This window comes from Protopterus annectens, chromosome 7.part0 (genome assembly GCF_019279795.1).
Source record: "Protopterus annectens isolate FY-2018-M chromosome 7.part0, PAN1.0, whole genome shotgun sequence".
Classification (NCBI taxonomy): domain Eukaryota; kingdom Metazoa; phylum Chordata; order Ceratodontiformes; family Protopteridae; genus Protopterus; species Protopterus annectens.
In genome coordinates this window covers 510,236,665-510,256,712 of record NC_056739.1, presented here as the reverse complement: position 1 = coordinate 510,256,712, position 20,048 = coordinate 510,236,665, and the positions used below count along the sequence as shown (strand labels likewise).

General features: G+C 39.6%; 1 protein-coding gene across 2 annotated transcripts in view; it reads right to left on the bottom strand.

Moving 5' to 3' along the window:
- LOC122806572 overlaps positions 1-20,048 on the bottom strand; it is a 646,200-nt gene that overhangs the window by 295,474 nt on the left and 330,678 nt on the right. The window contains exon 3 of one of the 2 annotated variants that reach the window (XM_044077109.1): positions 14,214-14,297. The exons of the other annotated variant lie outside the window; for it this stretch is intronic. Within the exon in view, the coding sequence (XP_043933044.1) occupies positions 14,214-14,297 (84 nt within the window). The remainder of the gene's footprint in view (positions 1-14,213; positions 14,298-20,048) is intronic. 2 annotated transcript variants of the gene reach the window in all.

The window sequence follows — 20,048 nt, the reverse complement described above, 5'->3', positions numbered from 1 at the left end:
TTATGAATCTGGACATCTTGAGGCAATGTACACATTGCCTCATGTACACAGACAAGCCTCTCTGCCTACCACCCAACACTACAACCTGTGAGAGATGCACTCATCTAGCCAAACTGGAGATAAATCTCTCTCCAACCAAGCCTGTCCCTGACAGTCATGTAGAGAAGGTAAACATTCGCACCATACCACACTCATCACATATTTTTACTGAATCTACCCCACCATTAACTGGGAGAACTACTCGTGTACCAACTCATTAGCTCAACGCTTTCTGGAATTCATAAACCCCAATGCCCTGAATCAACATATCCACACACCCACCAGGGGCAACAATATCCTAGACCTAGGCACTGCCAACATGAGTGACCGGTGCTCCACATGTAAAGTCAATTCCTCGTTGGTCCGATCCAACCATGAGCTGAACACCGTTGATATCCACATCCCTCCCCCACCACCCATTAAGGGAACCACAGTATAATATGTATACAAAGCCAACTTCATGCTTCTTAAGACAGACGTGGTGAACGTTATGACACCCATGCAGATGGACAATACTGTTACAACTGCTGAATCCTACACAAATGCACTCTATAAGCACTTATACGAGTGCATGGATTGTGCTATCCCAAACAGAACCAAGATGCTATACTCCTAATTAAGGAAACCAATCTCGTGGTCCCCTGCCATAAACAAGCTGTACTACATAAGGAAGACACTATTGCAAATGAGAGTACAATCCCATGCATGGAGGAGCCCCCTGGTCAGCCTCAGTAAGAAGGTGAGATCCCTTATAAGATACTCCAAAGCTAGCTACGAAAATAAAACCGCCACTAATTCCAACAACAACCACAAAGCATTCTATAGCTATGTCACATATCTCGATGTCAACAACCAGATCTGTTCTGAGTTACAGCACAAAGGCATGAGCATTACAGAACCAACTGATATTGGCAACATCCTGGCTGATAGGTTCAGTGCTACCTTCCCCCCCTCCTTCTCAAAGATGTACACTCTAAAGACAATATCACAGCATCCATGGGACTGGACAACATCCCAGGTTGCATTTTACATGAACTTCAAAATGTACTGGCTACCCACCTATGCACCATGTTCAATAATAGACTCACATTGGGCTTAGTGCCCCCTGAATGGCACACAGCAACAGTTTTCCCACTGCACAAAGGTGGTTCCACAATGAACCACGGGACCTATTGCCCTATAAGCCTGACTAGCCTGGTCTGCAAGGCTATGGAACACATCATGGATCTCAGTCACAGAGACATTGGGTACCTCCAACCCTTTGACTCCTCCCAATTTGGCATTGTTAAGGGCAGACCATGCCTGCTAAACCAGATGGACTTTTTAGAGACAGTTACCAAGGCATTAGATGGGGGTAAGGAGGTCCACACAGCCTACCTAGATCTCTCATAGGCTTTCAACACCATTCCTCCTTCTGGTATTATCAACATACCCATCCGCCTGAACATTAACCCCTATGTCATGTGATGGTTTGCAAAGTGGCTCATGGACAGAACCCACACAGTGGGAGTTGCATACCCTAGGTCCGACTGTATTCCAGTTACTAGTGGTGTCCCCCAGGGCTCAGTCCTAGGACCTCTCATGTTCAGTTTATAATTCTCTAACATACAGACAAGCACAGGAGGGCTTTGGCTGAAAAGGTTTGCAGATGACTGCAAACTAGGTGACATAATTGTCTCCCTAGCTGTTACAGATACCCTCTGGAAGAGTTGCACTGAGATGGATACCTGGTGTCAATATCATGGCGTCAAGCTGAATGCCTAAAAGTGCATAGTCATCCCCTTTGGATATAACTAATTACCCATGGACTACCACATAGGTGCTAGTCCCCTACATACCAGAAAGGTAATAAGGGATCCAGGAACCCCAGTAGATAGCAATCTCTCCTTCGATACCCATAATGACAAGGTGGTTAGAATATCCTTCTACATGGCCCCCCTAATCTCTAATTTGTTCACATCCAGATCAAAGGAGGCCATTGTGACTCTCTACTTATTAGACCCATTAAAGGATGCAACACCCCATTTGGGATATACCTTACAAGACAACTGCACCAGCTTGGAAGACCACAACAGTATCACACCAAGAGAATTACTGACCTCAAACAGATGACCTATGCAACCCAACCTAAGAAACTCCAGCTGTACTCCGTTGCATACTGCATACTCAGAGGTGATCTCTGCTTGACATACAAGACCCATGTCCAACCCAGTATTGCTGGATATGCTCAACCTAAACAGAGGCACCTGAGAGCCACATGCTCTAGGGATATACACCTAACCACAACAATGACTAGGATGTGCTGGATGGATAGATTCCTGACCTGGTGCTCCCCATGCTTTGGAACATGATTCCAATGTACATCAGGCAGGGTCCCTCACTAGCTCTCTTCAAGGGAAACCTTGACATGTGGATGGGAGACAGACATGTACCACGGGGATCACTGCAGTGGCTCTGCTGGACAGAGGCACAGGGAACTAATGGCTCTGCCGTTCAGAGGCACAGGGAACTAACCTATGGGGGTAGCGAAAGCCAACACACTCTAGCTAGGCTTATAAATACCCTTGGTAAGACAGCCTAGTACCTATCTTTGCACATATTACATGTCTTATATGCACGGATAGTTAACTAGCTCTTCCATTTTACTTTGCTATCATGCTGATAAATTGTCGGGTGACTAAAAGACATATGTATCCTGTTATTGTGTATTGTAAATGCCAATATACATAACTAATGTTTGCCTAACATAACAGTAATGCTATGTAACTTGTAATACATATCTGCCTACAATACTGTACAATACACAGTTATTGGCACAATATCCCACAATGCAAATTATAATTGCACAGTGGCCCATCCTTTGACATGTTATTTTCAGTAATACACCCATCCATATGGCTACCGTTACAATATATCAACATATACTATCCCCTGTTATAGCACATACTTGTTGGACTAGCCCTACCACTGACAGCGGCTGGTGAGGAATATTTCTGTTTAAAGCCCTTATATAGCATCCCTTGTGTTGTATGCGGTGTTTGCCTTATGACCTACAGCAGTACACACAAATACTACAAGCATTGCTATGCTCAACAATACATCACTAAAAGATAACTGTTTCCACTATATGGATTGCATGCACTTTAAATACTACAGAAAAGGCACTAAATGCACAGACATACTGACTGTTCTACATACCTTATTAGTAACCCGAGGTGTTGTTAACTGTTGATTCAATCCTTTTCAGTTTGTGTTTCAATCTTCTTTGTAATGTTCTGCTGGTATATACGGATGGTTTGAATGTGTGATAACCCATCCTTTTCTAGTTAAATATTGGTAACATACAGTATCCTGACCACCAGTTGGTGTACCAAAGTAGTAAATTAGATGCACATCAGCTGTGCAGCTACTCCATTAGCTGATGTCATGGCAACAGTGGTGTATAACTGAGTACTCCTTTTGGGCGTTGTCCGTTTGCCTTACTTTCAAGGAAGACAGCCTGGATGTGTTGTTTGTGATATATGTCAACAGCTATATGGAGACTGACAGAGATATGTTAGCTTCATGACTCCCATGGATTGTGTGCAATGGCTAGACAATTTTGTTCTACATGTGAGTACAGCTGTTATATTTCAGAACATTGCTACTTATGCAGGGTTTGTTTGTACCTGATACTTCTGCAGATATTTAAGTCTGGCAAGGATATTTGGGCAGCTCAAGTCTGCATGGCTATGCATGAACTGTTATGTGGTTTACAGTGTGCTCACCAGACATCCTTGATTTGGTGTACAAGTGTAGCATACTGTGCTGCTACTCAGTAATTGCTAACACATCCCGGTGTACACACAACCCTCTGAAATGGGATTAGTGCAAACAAACCCTGTAACATCAGCAGCTGTTCCATTGTATAACAACTACTATTTCACATAGGGCCATGTCAGTGTGTCTCTGACAAGGTATGTTAAGGCTTCTGCAGATGTCGTACAGTGAGTGAATGATTTGTGATGTTATTACAGTTTGTATTGTAATTTGTTTGGGTGTGGGGGTGATGTTAGTGGATGTGCATAGCAGATGCAGGTGTGTAGGAATTGCTTTTATACATAATCAATATGAGTGTGAGGGTTCCTTCCCTATTTGAACACCTATTCTTTAGTGGACTAATACTATGGTATTTGCAGGCTGATTCATTAAGACACTGTTATGTGGTTCCTGTATAACATGCAGGTGATGTTAGTCCTTGAATCCCTTTGGAAATACATCAGAATGTAATAAAGTGTTGATACATGAAAGCTGTGTATTTCTGTCATAGGTATTTGCAGTCATTGTAGTTGTGTTGGTGACTGACCCTCTTTGGCTAGGGTTGCCACCTTTTCATATGGCCATAGTGGGACATTTTCAGGACATACATCAGATTTTACAGGCCGACACAAACCCACAGTCAGTACAAGGGATAGAACTTTCCTTTCTTGCCTAAATATAAGCTTATTCTTGTAGCAGTTTAGTTGCTTATCCTGTTTCTTGTAACATGTAGGTATTTTAGATACAGAAAGAACTATTGTATGCAACTATTACATTACATATGGGACATAATTATGTCCTACAATCCCAGGACATTTGCCACATTTAATATATTTGGTCAGGACACAACCGCCTAAAGAGGGACTGTCCCTCGCAAAGTGGGACAGGTGGTAACACTATCATTGGCTGATGTTCATAGCACATATTTGTAATAGTGTATAGGCATATACTCTCCATATCCTTTGTTCATAAAGGTTGGTAGTGGTGGAATGTTTGATTACTATGGGCCATGCTATACACATATATGAACACTTCAACCGCTGTATACGGGATACCTATGGAATCCCGAAACCACAGATTTCCGATGCACACAGTACCAGGCCCAGACTCCCATACCCCACATTACCGACAAAACATGGAACACACAAACGTACACACAGACACACTGCTACCCACCACATCCTATACTATGTATGAGCAGGTGGCCAAGCCCCCCTACACCCCCCATGTAGGTGTCTGGGCCCTCACCCCCCCAGTTTAATATTCTACCTCCTAGATCGCGCAAACAGATGCACAAAGCTAACCCACACCCACACATTACAGTCCTCCAAGAACACACACCACACGCAGAACACACCCTTACACACACTACAGCCCTATGAAACACACTTACACACAGTAACCTACCTGAACCGCAACACCAGAAGCACTGACTAACTGTCCCTTAACATCGTGATTTTACACCTCGCATATCTGGTGTTTCGGTACTGTGTTCTTTCGGACCTTAAGCCCCGGGATTACATGTGTTGGTATGTAAAGCAGTCGGTATGTAGTAGGTATCCCATTTATATGTACCTCCATGGTTATGTAGATGTTGTTAACCTATCTATATATCTACATATATATGTATATCCCCATATATCAACATATATCTCTCTCCCACTCTCTCTCTCTATATATATATATATATATATATATATATATATATATATATATATATATATATATATATATATATATATATATATATATATATATATATATATATATATATATATATATATATATATATATATATATATATATATATATATATATATATAGATAGATAGATATATATATAAAACATACACCTTTAATTGGATACATGCCAGTTTGTCCTATTTCAGCACATTCCTACCTTTTGTGTTTTATCCAGTCAGTATACATGACTGCCATTGGTACATCTCAGGTAGCTTAGTGGTATGTTATTGTGAAGATTGTGTACATGGTTGCATGTTCTAATCCTGGCAGTGATATCTTACCTCTCAGAGCAGGCACTGGTAGTGCAAGGGTGATTAACGCACATTTCAGCAGTTGTGTGTTTCACATGTTTATTATTCTGTGGAGAACTACCTATATATGCAAGCTGTGTTTAAGGTATACTATGTAACATGTAAATATCTGAGAAGATTCCTGTCAGGGATACTCCCCATTATTTGGAACTACATCCCTGATTACATTATGCAAAACCCCTCACTAACACTCCAGAGAATCCTTGCAGAGTGGGTGGAGAACAGTGGATACACCCCAGGGATCCCGCAATTGGCTCTGCTCCACATGGGGTGGCGACAGCAGACACTTTTTGCCTATGCTTATGAGTGGCCTCGGCAGTTGGACATGCACCTACCTATGTATCTATGAACCTCTACATACAGTATGGACACATTCTGATAGCTTAATTTACTGTTCAGGTATTGACTTATCTTGTGCCAATGGCGGTTGTGTGTACAATAGTTGAGGGCTACCTGTGTAGGATGCACACAGTAAACCACCTATACATGACAATTTACAGGTGGTCATGTGTGTGTGTGCAGGTGGAGAAGGGTGTCAGTCCATGAGTGTCTACACTGTCAATGTGTGTACTATACATTCCTTCTTTGCCAAGGCATGGGCATACTGAGCATGCCTCCATCTGCGTACTGGGGCTAACACAGGGTGTTTGTGGTCTGAGTCCCTCTGTGCCTGTGGGTCCCTTGGCAATGGTGGTGGGCTGTGAGGGCCTTCACCATTCTGTCCCTGCTGCAGCTATTTCTGCAGGATCATATTGTGTAGCATGGCACGTACTATGAATATGTGGGCACACATGCCTAGAGACTACTGCAAGGCTCCATCAGATATGTCCAAGCAACGGAACCGTGATTTCAGCATCTAAAACACGAACTCTGATGATTCTGGTTTCTGCGTGTGCCTCATTATGGCGTTCTTGCGTGGCTTTGTGTGCATTTCTGATGGGAGTCATAATCCATGGTTACAGTGCATAGCTAGCATCCCCCACCAGGTGGCCATATGGGATGTCTGCCCTGGCAAATACCTGATACAGCTGTGAGGCATGCCAGATGTGGGAGTCGTGCTAGCTTATAGGGCTGCCAGCACACACATCCATGATAATGCCCTGGGCATTGCACATGACCTGGTAGTTGATGGAGGGGTATCCCTTGTGGTTTATGTAGTGCCTACCCTGCTCACCGGGTGGTGACTTGATGTGTATGTGCATGCAGTCTATTGCACCCAGTTCCTCTGGGTAGTCTGCCACACAGTGGAAGAGACGCATATTGCTGGCCAACTCCTTCTGTATTTGGGGGAAGTATATGTGCTCATTGGCATGTGGTAACATGGCATCTAGGAACTGGTGGAGTACCCTGGATGTTGATGCCTGTGAGATCCCCATGATATCCCCATTTGACCTTTGGAAGGTATCTGTGGCTAGTATTCTCAAGCTTACACATACCTTCGTGTCCACTGGGATGAGTTGCCCTCTGTTACTTCTGGCTCTAAGGCGTGGCAGGCACAGCTCAACAAGTTGCTTTATGATGTCCCTGTCTACCCTGTAATGCTCTACTATCTCCAGATCATGTAGCCCCTGGTAGGTTATGCTGGGTCTGAACACTCTTCTCCTCCTCCGGTGCCTGAGATGGTTGTCAGCATCATCCTTCACACCACCATCAGTCTCCAACACATGCTGGTGAATCAAAGCTATGACAGCCCCTAACATGTAAATATTAAAAGTTTCCCTTCTGTATACACCAAAGGTGCAGAGTGTCTGGGATTACACAAGTGTGTGTGTGTGGGGGGGCTTTCACACCTCATACTATTGTGCAATGGATGATGCTGGTGTTATTGGGTGTGTTTGTGCTATTCCAGCTGCAGGGTATTTTAATTATTGGTTTTACAGCAGGTACTGCTATTGTGGGGCCTTTGGTGTTGACTTATGCTTGGCTGCCATGATTCATCTATTGCCCTTTACTTCAATTTTCAACCCGATTCCCCTCCCATTGTCAGGCATGCATCCAGCTGCCAGCTTTCTTGTCTTGTACTTTCACAATCCAAGATTGTGTTGGGAAATGTGTTATGTAGTTAATCCAATTTGCTTACAGCTACGGTGGCGCACCCCTCTCTTGATGTCATGTTTACCTCAAGGCCACTCCTCAGTGTTGTATCGCTACGCCGTGTGGTACATCCTTACACCAGCGGGGCATTTGCGATTCAGTATTACTTGACTCATTTGCATGGCATTGACTACTAATTCCTAATTACCACATGGAACACTGTCACAGACCCTTAGCAACCCATGCGCCATGGTTGTGGTGTAGCATGCATGCCATTGACTATTATGGGGATATCATGAATTGTGTTTTATGACACTAAAATATATTTTCCTTGTGATCCCGTTTGCACACAGATGCACTGAGGTTTTAATTTGTGTTAGTGTAGCCATGACATTAAATGCTATTTTGTATATGTTGTGCATGTTTTTTTATGCCATTGGCAATATATTTAGCCACTGGCATATATTAACATTATAATATGTAAGTTTGGTCTGCTTTCATGGCTCCGATTTTATGTTTGACAAAATGTAAACCATTATTTTTGGTTTACATTTCTTCATGCTTACGCTATGTCTGCACCACTTCATGAATCGCTATATACCTTCATTTGCATGCTACACTGCTGTGCATGGGGTAATTAGCATACATGCGACTGGAGCTGTGCAGCTCTGGCATATGCTGGTAATGCACGTGGAAACTGTTCGTACCTGAATCGCTCGGCAGCCATATTTGGCGCTAGATCGCCGACGCTACTCCGGCGCCTGGCACAAGCTTCATGAATCCCGGGGAATGAGTGGTTAAACTCTGGAAAATATATGAAGAAAACTTCTTTGAGAATTAAACTAGAAAGGAATATGATTATGTATGGATATTATAAAAACAAAAAGGATGAAAATCTGAGAAGGGTAAATGAGAATATATTTTATGCAATATGAGTTATTTGAAATGAAATACTGAATTACATTTTGTTTAATGGGAAATAGATTTTAGCTGATATATTGCAAAAAATAGATTATTGTTGTGTAAGAAGGAATGGGGTCAATTATGGAAGAAAGATTATGATGATAGTATACAGGAATGTGCAGATATAGGGTCTACTTTATTTGCTGGAAGAATACGATATTCTACACGAGTACACCGAAAGTGCAAAACATCGAAAATGTAAACGGAAATCTCCGTAGGTGGAGATTTCCGTTTACTTCAATGTAGTGTGATTTCAGAGTTTGTATATTTAAGTAGCGGGCGGTGTGGGGGCACAGCCCCCCACGTGAGGGATGCTTGCCCTCCTACCTACACTAGTTAATTTTTTTTCATGTATTTTTTTTTTGGACTTCGATTGTTTAATAGATCGATATATATAGTTTGATCCATATGCATTTGCGCTATTAAACATTCGAGGTTTTAAAGTAAACCCCAGATATGTACCTGTAAATAAGTATATTTTTCAAATTTGTAAATGATATTTTGTTTATGTTGTGCTAGTTAAAGAACCCCTACTCTTCTCAGTAGGTGCCATGGGATCTTTTGCATTCACTGTAGCTATCAGCATCTGAAGCATATGGGACCTCATTTTAACATCTCGTTCAATGGACAGCACACTCAAGAGTGCAGCATCTCCCCTGTACTGTGCTGTAGTGGCAGCAATTGATGTACATGGTGTGGGAATGGAACCCACAGCTTTAACAACAAAAGAATATATGCTACCTGTTGAGCCAGTAACACTGATGCTACCTCTTGCTTTATTACAGCAGTTGATGGGATGCTAAGGATAGCCAAAAAATGTGGAGAAAAATGAAAATAAAGGTACAGCCATGAAAACAGTTTAACAAAAGCTATTTGGAAAGATTTACATAACATGCCAGCTTTCTGGAAGATGTTTGTACTGAAGATCAAAGAAGAAAATGTAATACTGCAAAACAAGCTCCCTACATTTCAAGTTTTATTTCCAATGCTTTATTTCATAGTAAGTCAACTTTGTAACATATTATATGATTTGAAAGTTCAGTATTCTGAGAATTCAGCAGTTTGTATTTAATAATATCGTATTATTTTTACATCCTCTATTATGATATAGTAATAATCTCCCTCCCTCCATCCATCCCTCAGGATCCACAGTTGCTTTTCTATTTGCTTGCAGTTCCTGACAAAATACATAAATCATCATCATAAACAAATACTTAAAAAGAAGCCTTTCCTATCACAGCTGGGCCTCCTGCTGCATTTTCCATAGTAAAGGCTAAATGTACTTATAAATGTAAAAAAACACAGAGCTGCAGACTTAATGAATACCCCTGCCTCATTCCTTTCCTTTGCTCTGAACCAATTTGTAATGTTCCCATTTGCCATAACCATCTAATGGTTACATTTTAGGTATTCTGCTAGGAATGTTTTCCTCTATAACTAATCCAGTCATACTTTTCCCAAACATTCCTTTCTTAACACTATCAAATTCCTCTTTTTCATCCTGCAAGATAGTACATATTCCCACTTTTGCCATTTGCCAAAACGTTTGTCCTGTCCAGTTTGCTACCCCTTTACCACTATATGAGCAATTTCACTTTTTAGAGGATAAAAGTAATTAATATTTTTCTTAAGTTTCAGAATCAGTTATGTCCACATATATCACTGCATGTTTTTATAATAAATCATAACTATCCCTTGTTTATCTTGGTGTAATTCTGTCAGGAAGTGTTGTGGGGAGAGTACTGAGGGGGCCACATATAACATTTCTGAAGTACAACAAACTCTAGGACAACAACCAAAATAATTAGAAGGATAGAAGGAGCTGTCAGTCAAACCTGGTGCAGTTTTATGAATGAGATACATATTAATTTGATAAGGAGATACCAGTAAAGGTACTTTCTACCTTAATATTAGGAATGCCATTGAATTTATCCCACACCTAGGCCTGATAAGAAATTGGAGGGCAGAAGACTGAACATCTGCTTAGCTGCATGCATAAATGGTTAATAGTTGTTTCCTGAATGCAGTGTATGTTAAGTTAGTTCTTATATACTTAGGGTAAATTATTCCAGCTTGCTGGTACTTACTTAAAGAAGCTCTTTTTCCAAATGGTTTCTTAAAACAAGGTATGAATAGGATGGTGGTGCTGTCATTGCTGCTCTGAAGGTCATTAAAGGATAACATATGCATGAGTTTATTAGACAGAAAGGACCAGTGTCTGCAGTTGATCCATTTATAGGTGAAGCAAGAGGGAAGAAAGGCATCTCTTTCATTTAAATGTAGCTAGTTAGCCTTCTTATGCTATGATGGTGCTTCTAACCTATGAATCTACATGTTGTTTTAAGGAAGTCTGTAACAGATTTGCATCACATGCTGCATATAAGGCTGTAAGTAACCGACTTTACTCTAATCTTCATGTAAGAACAGCTTTTGGTAATACAGAACCAGCTTCAGGAGTGAGATGGTTGGACATTAAGTATCATGGCTTTAGTTAAGGATGACTTTTCTTACTATTAGCTATGTATGGTGTGAGATTCACTGAAGGGTCAAGGTGTAGTCCCAAGTATACAAAGGAGCTCTGTTGCAGTATTTTATTTTTTTGAGTCAGTTATATTGACACAATAATTAACCTTTAATTTCTGTATATCTTCAAGTGGCATAACTGCTGATTTAGAGGGAATGAGATTGAATTTGTTATATTTAAAGTAGGAAAAATTGTTTTGAAGTTCTTTTGTAGAGCATGTCCCACTACTTAGACTAAGTGAACAGGACAATATAGAAGTATGTCATCTCTAGGGAAAGTCAGGGATGAAGGAATATGGCATTGCTGATGTTAGTAATAAAGAGTGAGAACAGTATTGGGCCGAGTACTAATGAAGAGTGAGATAGTATTGGGCGGAGTACTAATGAAGAGTGAGATAGTATTGGGCCGAGTACTAATGAAGAGTGAGATAGTATTGGGCCGAGTACTAATGAAGATTGTGAACAGTATTGGGCCGAGTACTAATGAAGAGTGAGATAGTATTGGGCCGAGTACTAATGAAGAGTGAGATAGTATTGGGACTATTACTAATGAAGAGAGAAAATAGTATTGGGACTATTACTAATGAAGAGAGAGAATAGTATTGGACCTGCTACTGAAGAAAGAGGTTCTCCTGGTGAGAATGTTGTTGTACATGAGAGATTGCCATTATGCATGTAATACATTAACTGTCCTGTTTGAGAGGCAGTTCAATAGCCTTGAGATAACATTTATTCCAAATGCTCATATTTTGGAGTGTTTGTAGTAGAAAGGTAGTATTAACTCCCTCAGATGCTCATTTTAGGTCAGTGAATAAACCTGTACTTAATTCTTTAACAGTGATCTGAACTACCACAAGCTTAATTAAATACTTAGTCATTCTGCCCCATGGTGTAATTAGTGAAACAGAAGCTTTTGTTTATGTCTGAGGATTGAAACCCATGCCGTCTTATCTTTGTATTTATTTACAGATCTGCTAAATCAAATTACCTTGTCATCCTCACTTCTGAACATAGCACTCAACTAGACAGTCGTTAATATCCAGCTAAAATAAAGAATTGTCCCTGAGAACCAGAGTTTCTACCTTCACTCATTGTGTCCTTTCCTAATGTTATCTCATGATGCACTGCTGCATAATGTCACATGTTATACCTTACAGCTGTGTTTATTAAGAATCTACTCAATGATTCAATATTAGTTAGCAATTATTCTCTATCTATGAATATTCCTGATACCATAATATTCAAATAAATGATACATGTTAACTTTATTTTAATTGTGCCTTACATCCGCACCTGATTTTAACTAATTCTCTCCAGTACAGCTCTTTTGAGTGTGTACATTTAACTTCCAGTAGGTGTAGCTCGAGCCTTTAAAAAATGACGTTATCACCTTACATTTCTAACAAATACTCATTGACAGAGGGCAAATATCAATACAATTGTGATTGCCATAATGCATGCTTCAAGATAAAATATTCTGATACCTTGTACTTAGCATGGTTTTGGAATAATTATTAATACAAATATGAATGAGCAGTATTTGATGCCTGGCGGTGCAGTAGGAGGTAACTTCAGAAATCCCTGAAGGCACACTTGGCTGTAATGAGTTAACTTAACTGAGTTAACTGATTACTGCCTTTGATCCCATGTTACCACACACTAGTTATGTTTGTCTCGTTTCAGAGAATAATCAGTGAAGGGTGTTATCTGCCCACCCCCACCCAGTCATTTCTTTCATTACTCTGAAGCTGCCATTCTTCCTGCATTATCTTGCTATGCCATGTATGTGTACTTGGAGTCCAACAGATATAAACAGATTAGGGAATGTATATCAGTAGTTAAACAGAAAAAAAAGGCTTTGCTGTCTAAAGCTGAACAATGCACAACTGAGATGTTTTGAAACATTTGAAGAACTGATATGTTAACCTACTTAAAATATGTGGAATCTTGAAAACTGTGTTAATGGTTAAAGTTTATCCTCATCATAAAAAAAAAAAATGCTCCATAAAAGTAACATGAAGTACATATAATTGATGTTGGTTAGCAACAAAAGAAATAGCTCTTGTAAATACATAACATTCATATCAGAAATTGATCCTGATAAAAACACAGGTAAATATTCTGGTGTACACGAAACTGCACTTCCTCCCACACAATACAGATAAGTACCAAGACAAACATCTAGTCCGGTGTTTCTGAATTCTCAGTAACATGTTCTCTGTCTGCCTGTGTTTTACCAGTTTGTTCCAGTCACACTTAAAATATGCAGCATTTCTCCCAAGTAATTTCTCTGTCCACACCACTCCACTCATGTCTAAAAAGAGCAACTTACTGCTGTCAGATAATAAAATCTTTACTGTTCACAATGGTTTCAGCACTGTTCTTACACTTATATAACAGTGCAGGCTCCATTACAGAATAGCTATCAATATCTCAGGTAATACCGTGATTATATCCCAACAAGGACATCATACTCCAAGGCAGCTAATAATTAGAGGCTGCACCTTGTATATCCTTCATCAACATTTCATGTCCACTGACCACATTCATCCTGAATGCATATATTTTAATGTTAATTCTGAGTACTGCAGAAGATGTGGCAAAGGATCAATTTTCCACAACAAACATAAGGCTGTGTATTACATTGTGGTTCTATGAGTCTTGCTAGATTCATTTAGTAACATTACAGCTATAGAACTACATGCGTTAAGTCTTATTTTCATAATTTACATAAAGCCACATAAGATGCAATCTGTAAATAGTCATGTGCTATATTGGTTTGAAAATTTACAATATACTTACGGGAGTAAAGCATTATAGACAACAGAACAGAAAGGAGGAGACCAAGTGTAATCCAACGTGCAATACTCCATATTGGATTTAGTCCTAAAAAAGAAGTGTTGAAGCATGTGAATTAAAATATATGTGCAGGGTAAAGTTCTTGTGCAATCATAACACTGTTTCACTATTTATCAGCCTTTTCTTATTAATAGAGTCTGCTTTGTCCTCACTTCCATCAACCTAATATGTTTCTGCTTTGATTTAAAATAACAAATATGCATAAATAATTTATCCTTTAACATGCATTCAGTTCTAAGTTAATATTCAGTAGTACTGCAAAACCATATATCTGATAATGGAGATCATTTTAAGGAATTAATATAATCTGATGTTAGTGAATCTGCCTGCTTAGCATTGAAGCATGCTTGTCTGAATATTTCCAATGTATAGTTGCACCAAGATTCATAACTGCAAAAATGTTAATAAGATGTGCACAGTTCCTAGCATAAAGGAATCCATTTATACTCTAACTGTATGCAAATATCCAGTAGAGGGTATTTATCAATTTTATATGTTATGTCGGAAATATCTTTTCAATGTCTCTCTTCATTCTCCTTCTGTGGCTTTTTTGGCATAAATGTATCTTTTGGTACTTGCCTAGATAACTTCTCCCCTACAGTACATAGGCATGTTATGTCTTAAATATATTTTCATTCATTTAGATGAAGTGGGAAAATGTTCTTGCACAAACCAAGATGACAGCCGGAATATACATATGTAGAATATGGTAGTAGTACAGATTCATTAAATTAATATTTTTGAATTAAGTAATTACAACTCCACAATTAAACTTTAAAAAGTGAACTTTAATTTACTAGTAACATAAACTATTTACTGATGTCAAATGCAAATCTTTAACTCCACTGGGCACACATGTTTTGTAAAGTTATAAAGTTACACCACTACTTTACTTCAAAACCAATCTGGGATTCTTTTTAGTACATTTAGCAGACTTACTAAACAGGGCCTGTGAAATAATGGATCTCATGCATTCCTTCTTAAAGCACCAGTCACACACCTAAACATCCTTAGCTACTGTCACCATGATCCAGTCCTAGGCTATTACAGTGAGACTTCCAGAAGTAAGAACTGGTGCTTTCAAGCAACTTGAAGATATCAGCCACCAGGTAAGAAATTAAGTTGGAATGTGTCAAGCTTCTGCTCTGCCAGAATCCACAGTTAACAATTACAGGCATTCTGCTTTTAGTGACTTATTACTGTGTAGTGAGCTGTGTAGTCAAAAGAGCAATTTAACAAACGCAAAAGCATAAGTTAAAAGCTGCTGCTACACATTTAAATAATGTTTTGTCACGCACTCCTCATGCCTGCTGCTTATATGTAGCAAATCTGAGCTCGATGTACCTTAGGAGAAGAGGGGATACTCTGCAGCAGCTTCAGATTAATATATATTTCCATGTAATCACATTTAATTTCATGTGGCTCAGGGGGATCAGTTCTGATGTTTACTGGTACAGTTAGTGAAAATATAAAGAGGACTCCCACAGTCTTCTTAAGCAAATACTATTCAGTATAATCATCTTCAGGCTAATATAATATTAACTTTTTGAATTCCTTAGAACCCTTTTCCTTGGTAATATTTATTTTATTTATTTTATTTTACATTTGTTGACCAGGCTAGTCTAACTGGATATATGTCCATTTTCAGTAGAGGCCCAGGGAGAAAAGCTACAAGCATGAACAGTGACAAAGTTTACAACATATAAAAAGACACGTAAAATCACAGTACAGAGGCAACATTGGTCAAAAGAAAAATTATACTAAACACAATAGTAAGTTTGAGCAAGACCCAATTAGGAGAGAAAACCCTTTTATTTTATCCTAATACTATGAAGGAAAGTGTAGTGACTAGAATTAGAGGCATAGGTTAGAGGAGTAGAGAAAGGGGTGAGAGCAGGAAGGGGAAAGAAATATCAGTCTGGGTTCACACATGGACAAAGCCAGTGAGTTTTAAGATGTTCTTTAAAATGTTTTTTAAATCGAGAAGTAGGAGCAAGGGTTGATAATTCAGAAGGAAGCTGATTCCAGTTTTTACCTGTTCTCTCTCTCTCGTCTTTCGGCTTTTCCTGGTTAGGGGTCGCCACAGCAGAACTCCGGTCTGCTAATGATTGGCAGTAGATTTTTACATACCGAGTTGCCAGCTCTGATGCACAACCTTCACTGAAGGTACGCCCATTCATGCATGTCTCCACACAGAAGACGATCTAACTGAGAATCGAACCGGACAGCGTCTTACTGTGAGGCGACAATGCTACCTCAGCACCACCACCTGCTGTGTTCGAGAAAAGTGAGTTACCAGCTTTGTTCTTAGATTTAATAGAGGAAACTAGGAGCTTATTAACAGAGCGTACTATAGCCAGATTTTTGTATGGTGTAATCATATTAGTGAGGATAGGGGTGTTGTTGGGGTGGTATAGGATCTTTTGGGTGATAAGTAATTGTTGACAAAGTATATGGTTCTGTAATTCTAGCCATCCCAGTTGTTTGAGGTTGAGGCAGTGGTGAGTTTTAAAGGGGGAGCAAGTGATGAATTTTAGCTATACTGTTATAACAGGTGGAAAGTTTGGAGAGGTTGTTTTTAGATAGGTTAGTATATATAGCAGAGGCATAGAAAAGGGTAGAAATAAGGTGGGTCTGGGCAATAGTTTTTTCTGACAGAAGGGGTAAGGATGGGTTTAATTCTATAGAGAGTACCAAGTTTTTTATTAACAGACTTTATAGTGGAGTTAATGTGGTCATCATAGTTGAGGCGATTATCAATTGTTACACCTAGTAGGCGGGTTGTAGTATCTGGGGTTATGTTGGTAGCATTGTTGGAGATTATTGAGAAGAATAGATGAGGTGATTTATGAGCTGGAGTAAAAAGCAGTAATTTTGTTTTTTTGGGATTTAGGAGGAGGCAGTGTTGCATAAACCGATTTTCAGCATTATGGAAAACAGTTTGGGTGAGGGACTGGAGAGAGGCTATGTTCTTAGCTGTACAGATTAAAGTAGAGTCATCTGCATATTGAATGCAGGTGGCTTGTGGAATGTTTATGTGTAGATCATTAATAAATAAGGAAATAAGAAGGGGACCTAAGATAGAGCCTTGGGGTACTCCAATATTTACTGGAAGTAATGTAGACAGATTGTTATCCCAAAGTACTGCTTGCTGTCTGTTTTCCAGATAAGACCTAAACCATTGTAATGCTTGTGGATCGAGTGAATTGGCTTTTAGTTCATCTGGAAGTAAATTATGGTCAACCATATCAAAGGCTTTTGACAGGTCAATAAATAGCGCAGAGGAAAAAGAGTTATTGTTACGATTTTTGTTTATAGAGTCAGTGAAGGATAGCAGGGCAGTCATTGTGCTATGAAATGGTCTGAAGCCATGTTGGCAGTTTGTCAGTAGATTATTTTGTAGAAGGTGGTTAAGTAGCTGTTTGTGAATGCATTTTTCCATTATCTTAGCTATTGGGGAGAGTAAGGCAATAGGCTAGTAAGGCAATAGGCTGAAAGTTAGAAAGCTCAGTAGATGATCCACCTTTATGTAGAGGGATGATGTGGGATACTTTCCACATGGCAGGGATTTTGCCTTCTGAGATAGTTCTATTAATAAGGATAGAGATGGGATAGTCTGTGGCTTTTGCGGCAATTTGTTGGTATTCTGCTGGGAGATGGTTAGCAGAAGGGGTGCAAGGTTTCAGTTTTTTAAGTAGCTTATAGATAAGAGATGTAGGTACAGGTTGTATATGAAAGGTAGGAGATGAAGTCTTGGAGGTATTTAGTGGGGAAGCAGTAAAAGGAGGTAAAGAATTGGCTAGGGTTAGAATGGCTTCTGTAAAGTAGTTATTAAAGGCATCAAGAATCTGGTTGGAGTTATTTTGGTTGAATCCTACAGGGGCAGGAGTAGTAGAATGGCCTGGCTGAAGAAGTTTGTTTATCCCTGACCAAAATTTTTGTGAAGTTTGTTGACTGGTTTGTTGGAGGTGAAGGTAGAAGTCTTTTTTGTCTCTAAGAATATCTTTCTTGGTGGCATTTCTTAACTGTTTAAAGTGGAGGTGATCAGATGGACATTTGGTGGCTCTCCATTTAGCCCAGATTTTATTTCTGAGGAGCATCTTTTGCCTAGTTTGTTTTGTGAGCCATGAGGCTGATTTGGTTCTTATTCTAGAAGAGTGATAAGGTGCATGGTAATCTAGGATTTGAAAAACATTTGGTGTTAAAGTAGGTCACTGCTTCATCAAGTTCAAGATGAGTCATTGGTGACCAGTCACATGCTTCGGAAGCTGTCTGGATTAAAGAATTTTTTAGAGCGGGAGGTTTTGAAATTATTTGTAGTTGGGATATGGACTTTTTGTCTAATAATGTAGGTAAGCATATGGTCACTGATATCATCAGGGAGGGTTCCTGGTGTATAAGTTTCAGGGTGGCTATTAATAAGGATCCATTCAAGCGTGGTTTCCTTACTGCTAGGTTTGTGGATTCTAGTAGGAGTGGTTATTATTTGTGAGAATCCGAAGAGATTTATGTGATTAGTAGGGTTAGAGGAACTGCAGGTGGACCAGTTGATGTTAAAGTCACCCAGTACAATGGTCTCCTGGGGTAGTTGGGTAGAGAGGTAACTAAGTAAATTTTCAAGAGTATTGGTATTGTTACCGGGGGGGGGGGTACATGCAAATTAGATAGAATTGGAGTTTGGCAGTCAGGGTTTCAGACTTTGTATCTAATGATAGGAGTACATTTAAGGGGGGAATTTGGAGATTAGATTTATAGAGAATGGCTATACCTCCTCCTTTTTTGGTTTTACGGTCATATCTAAGGATATTATAGCCAGGAAGGGTAATTTCCTGGTCCAGAGTAGATGGTTTTAGCCAAGTCTCTGTAAGGCAGAGAATATCAAATGAGTGTACTTCTAGGAGTGCATGCAGGTGGGAAATTTTATTGTTCATACTCCGAATGTTAAGGTGAGCTATCAGGAGGGAATTAGGTGGTTTAGTTAATGTAGATATCACAGGCAATGTTAAATTGTCTAGGTAATTGGTATAGTCAGTATTGGGGCCAGGGTTTGGATGAATATCACCGTCTAGGAGGGGGTGTTGCTGGGGATATTGTAGAACTTTAAGGATTTTGTAGAAATTATTAGAATTCTTTTTGGTAGTGAAGTAAATAACATGGGTTGCTCTGTGATATTTTGGTAGTATATAGTTAGAGGTGCAGGTTATGTTACTGTGGCTAAGGGAGTAGATGAAAGAAGATGGTAGAGTTTGCTGTAAGTGATGGTTTTGTTCAGGAAAAGAAAGATTTTCTAAGAAGGTTAGTGAGTAAGGTATTGTAAGAGAGGCTATTGTGGTAGTTAAGAGTAGTATGTTTGTGAAAATAGTTTTGTGTGTTGGGGCCATTGTAATAAGTAGAAATGAGGTAGGAGTAATTTGTGTGAGTAGGTGAAACAGAAAAAAGGAGAGAGTGTTGAAAGAGATTGAGCAGGGTTAAATTATGCAAACAGGAAATTAGTGGAGGTTGTATAGGAGTTGATTTGGGAAGTAGTCAGTACCGTAAATGGTGAGGGAAGGTGATTAGCCCAAAGAGAGTTCATTATTACTAATGAGGAATGATAGAAGTAGGGGAGTGGCTTAGTGATGAGGATGATAGTGATAGGATGAGAAAAAGGGGGGAGTGGTTAGTGAAGTAAAAGTTTAGGACCACTGGGGGTGGGTGGAATTTGGGGGTTGGGTAGGGGAGTGGAGTGAGCCCGCAGGGCGAACGGAGCGGGAAGAGCCAAGAGAAGGAGGAGAGTCT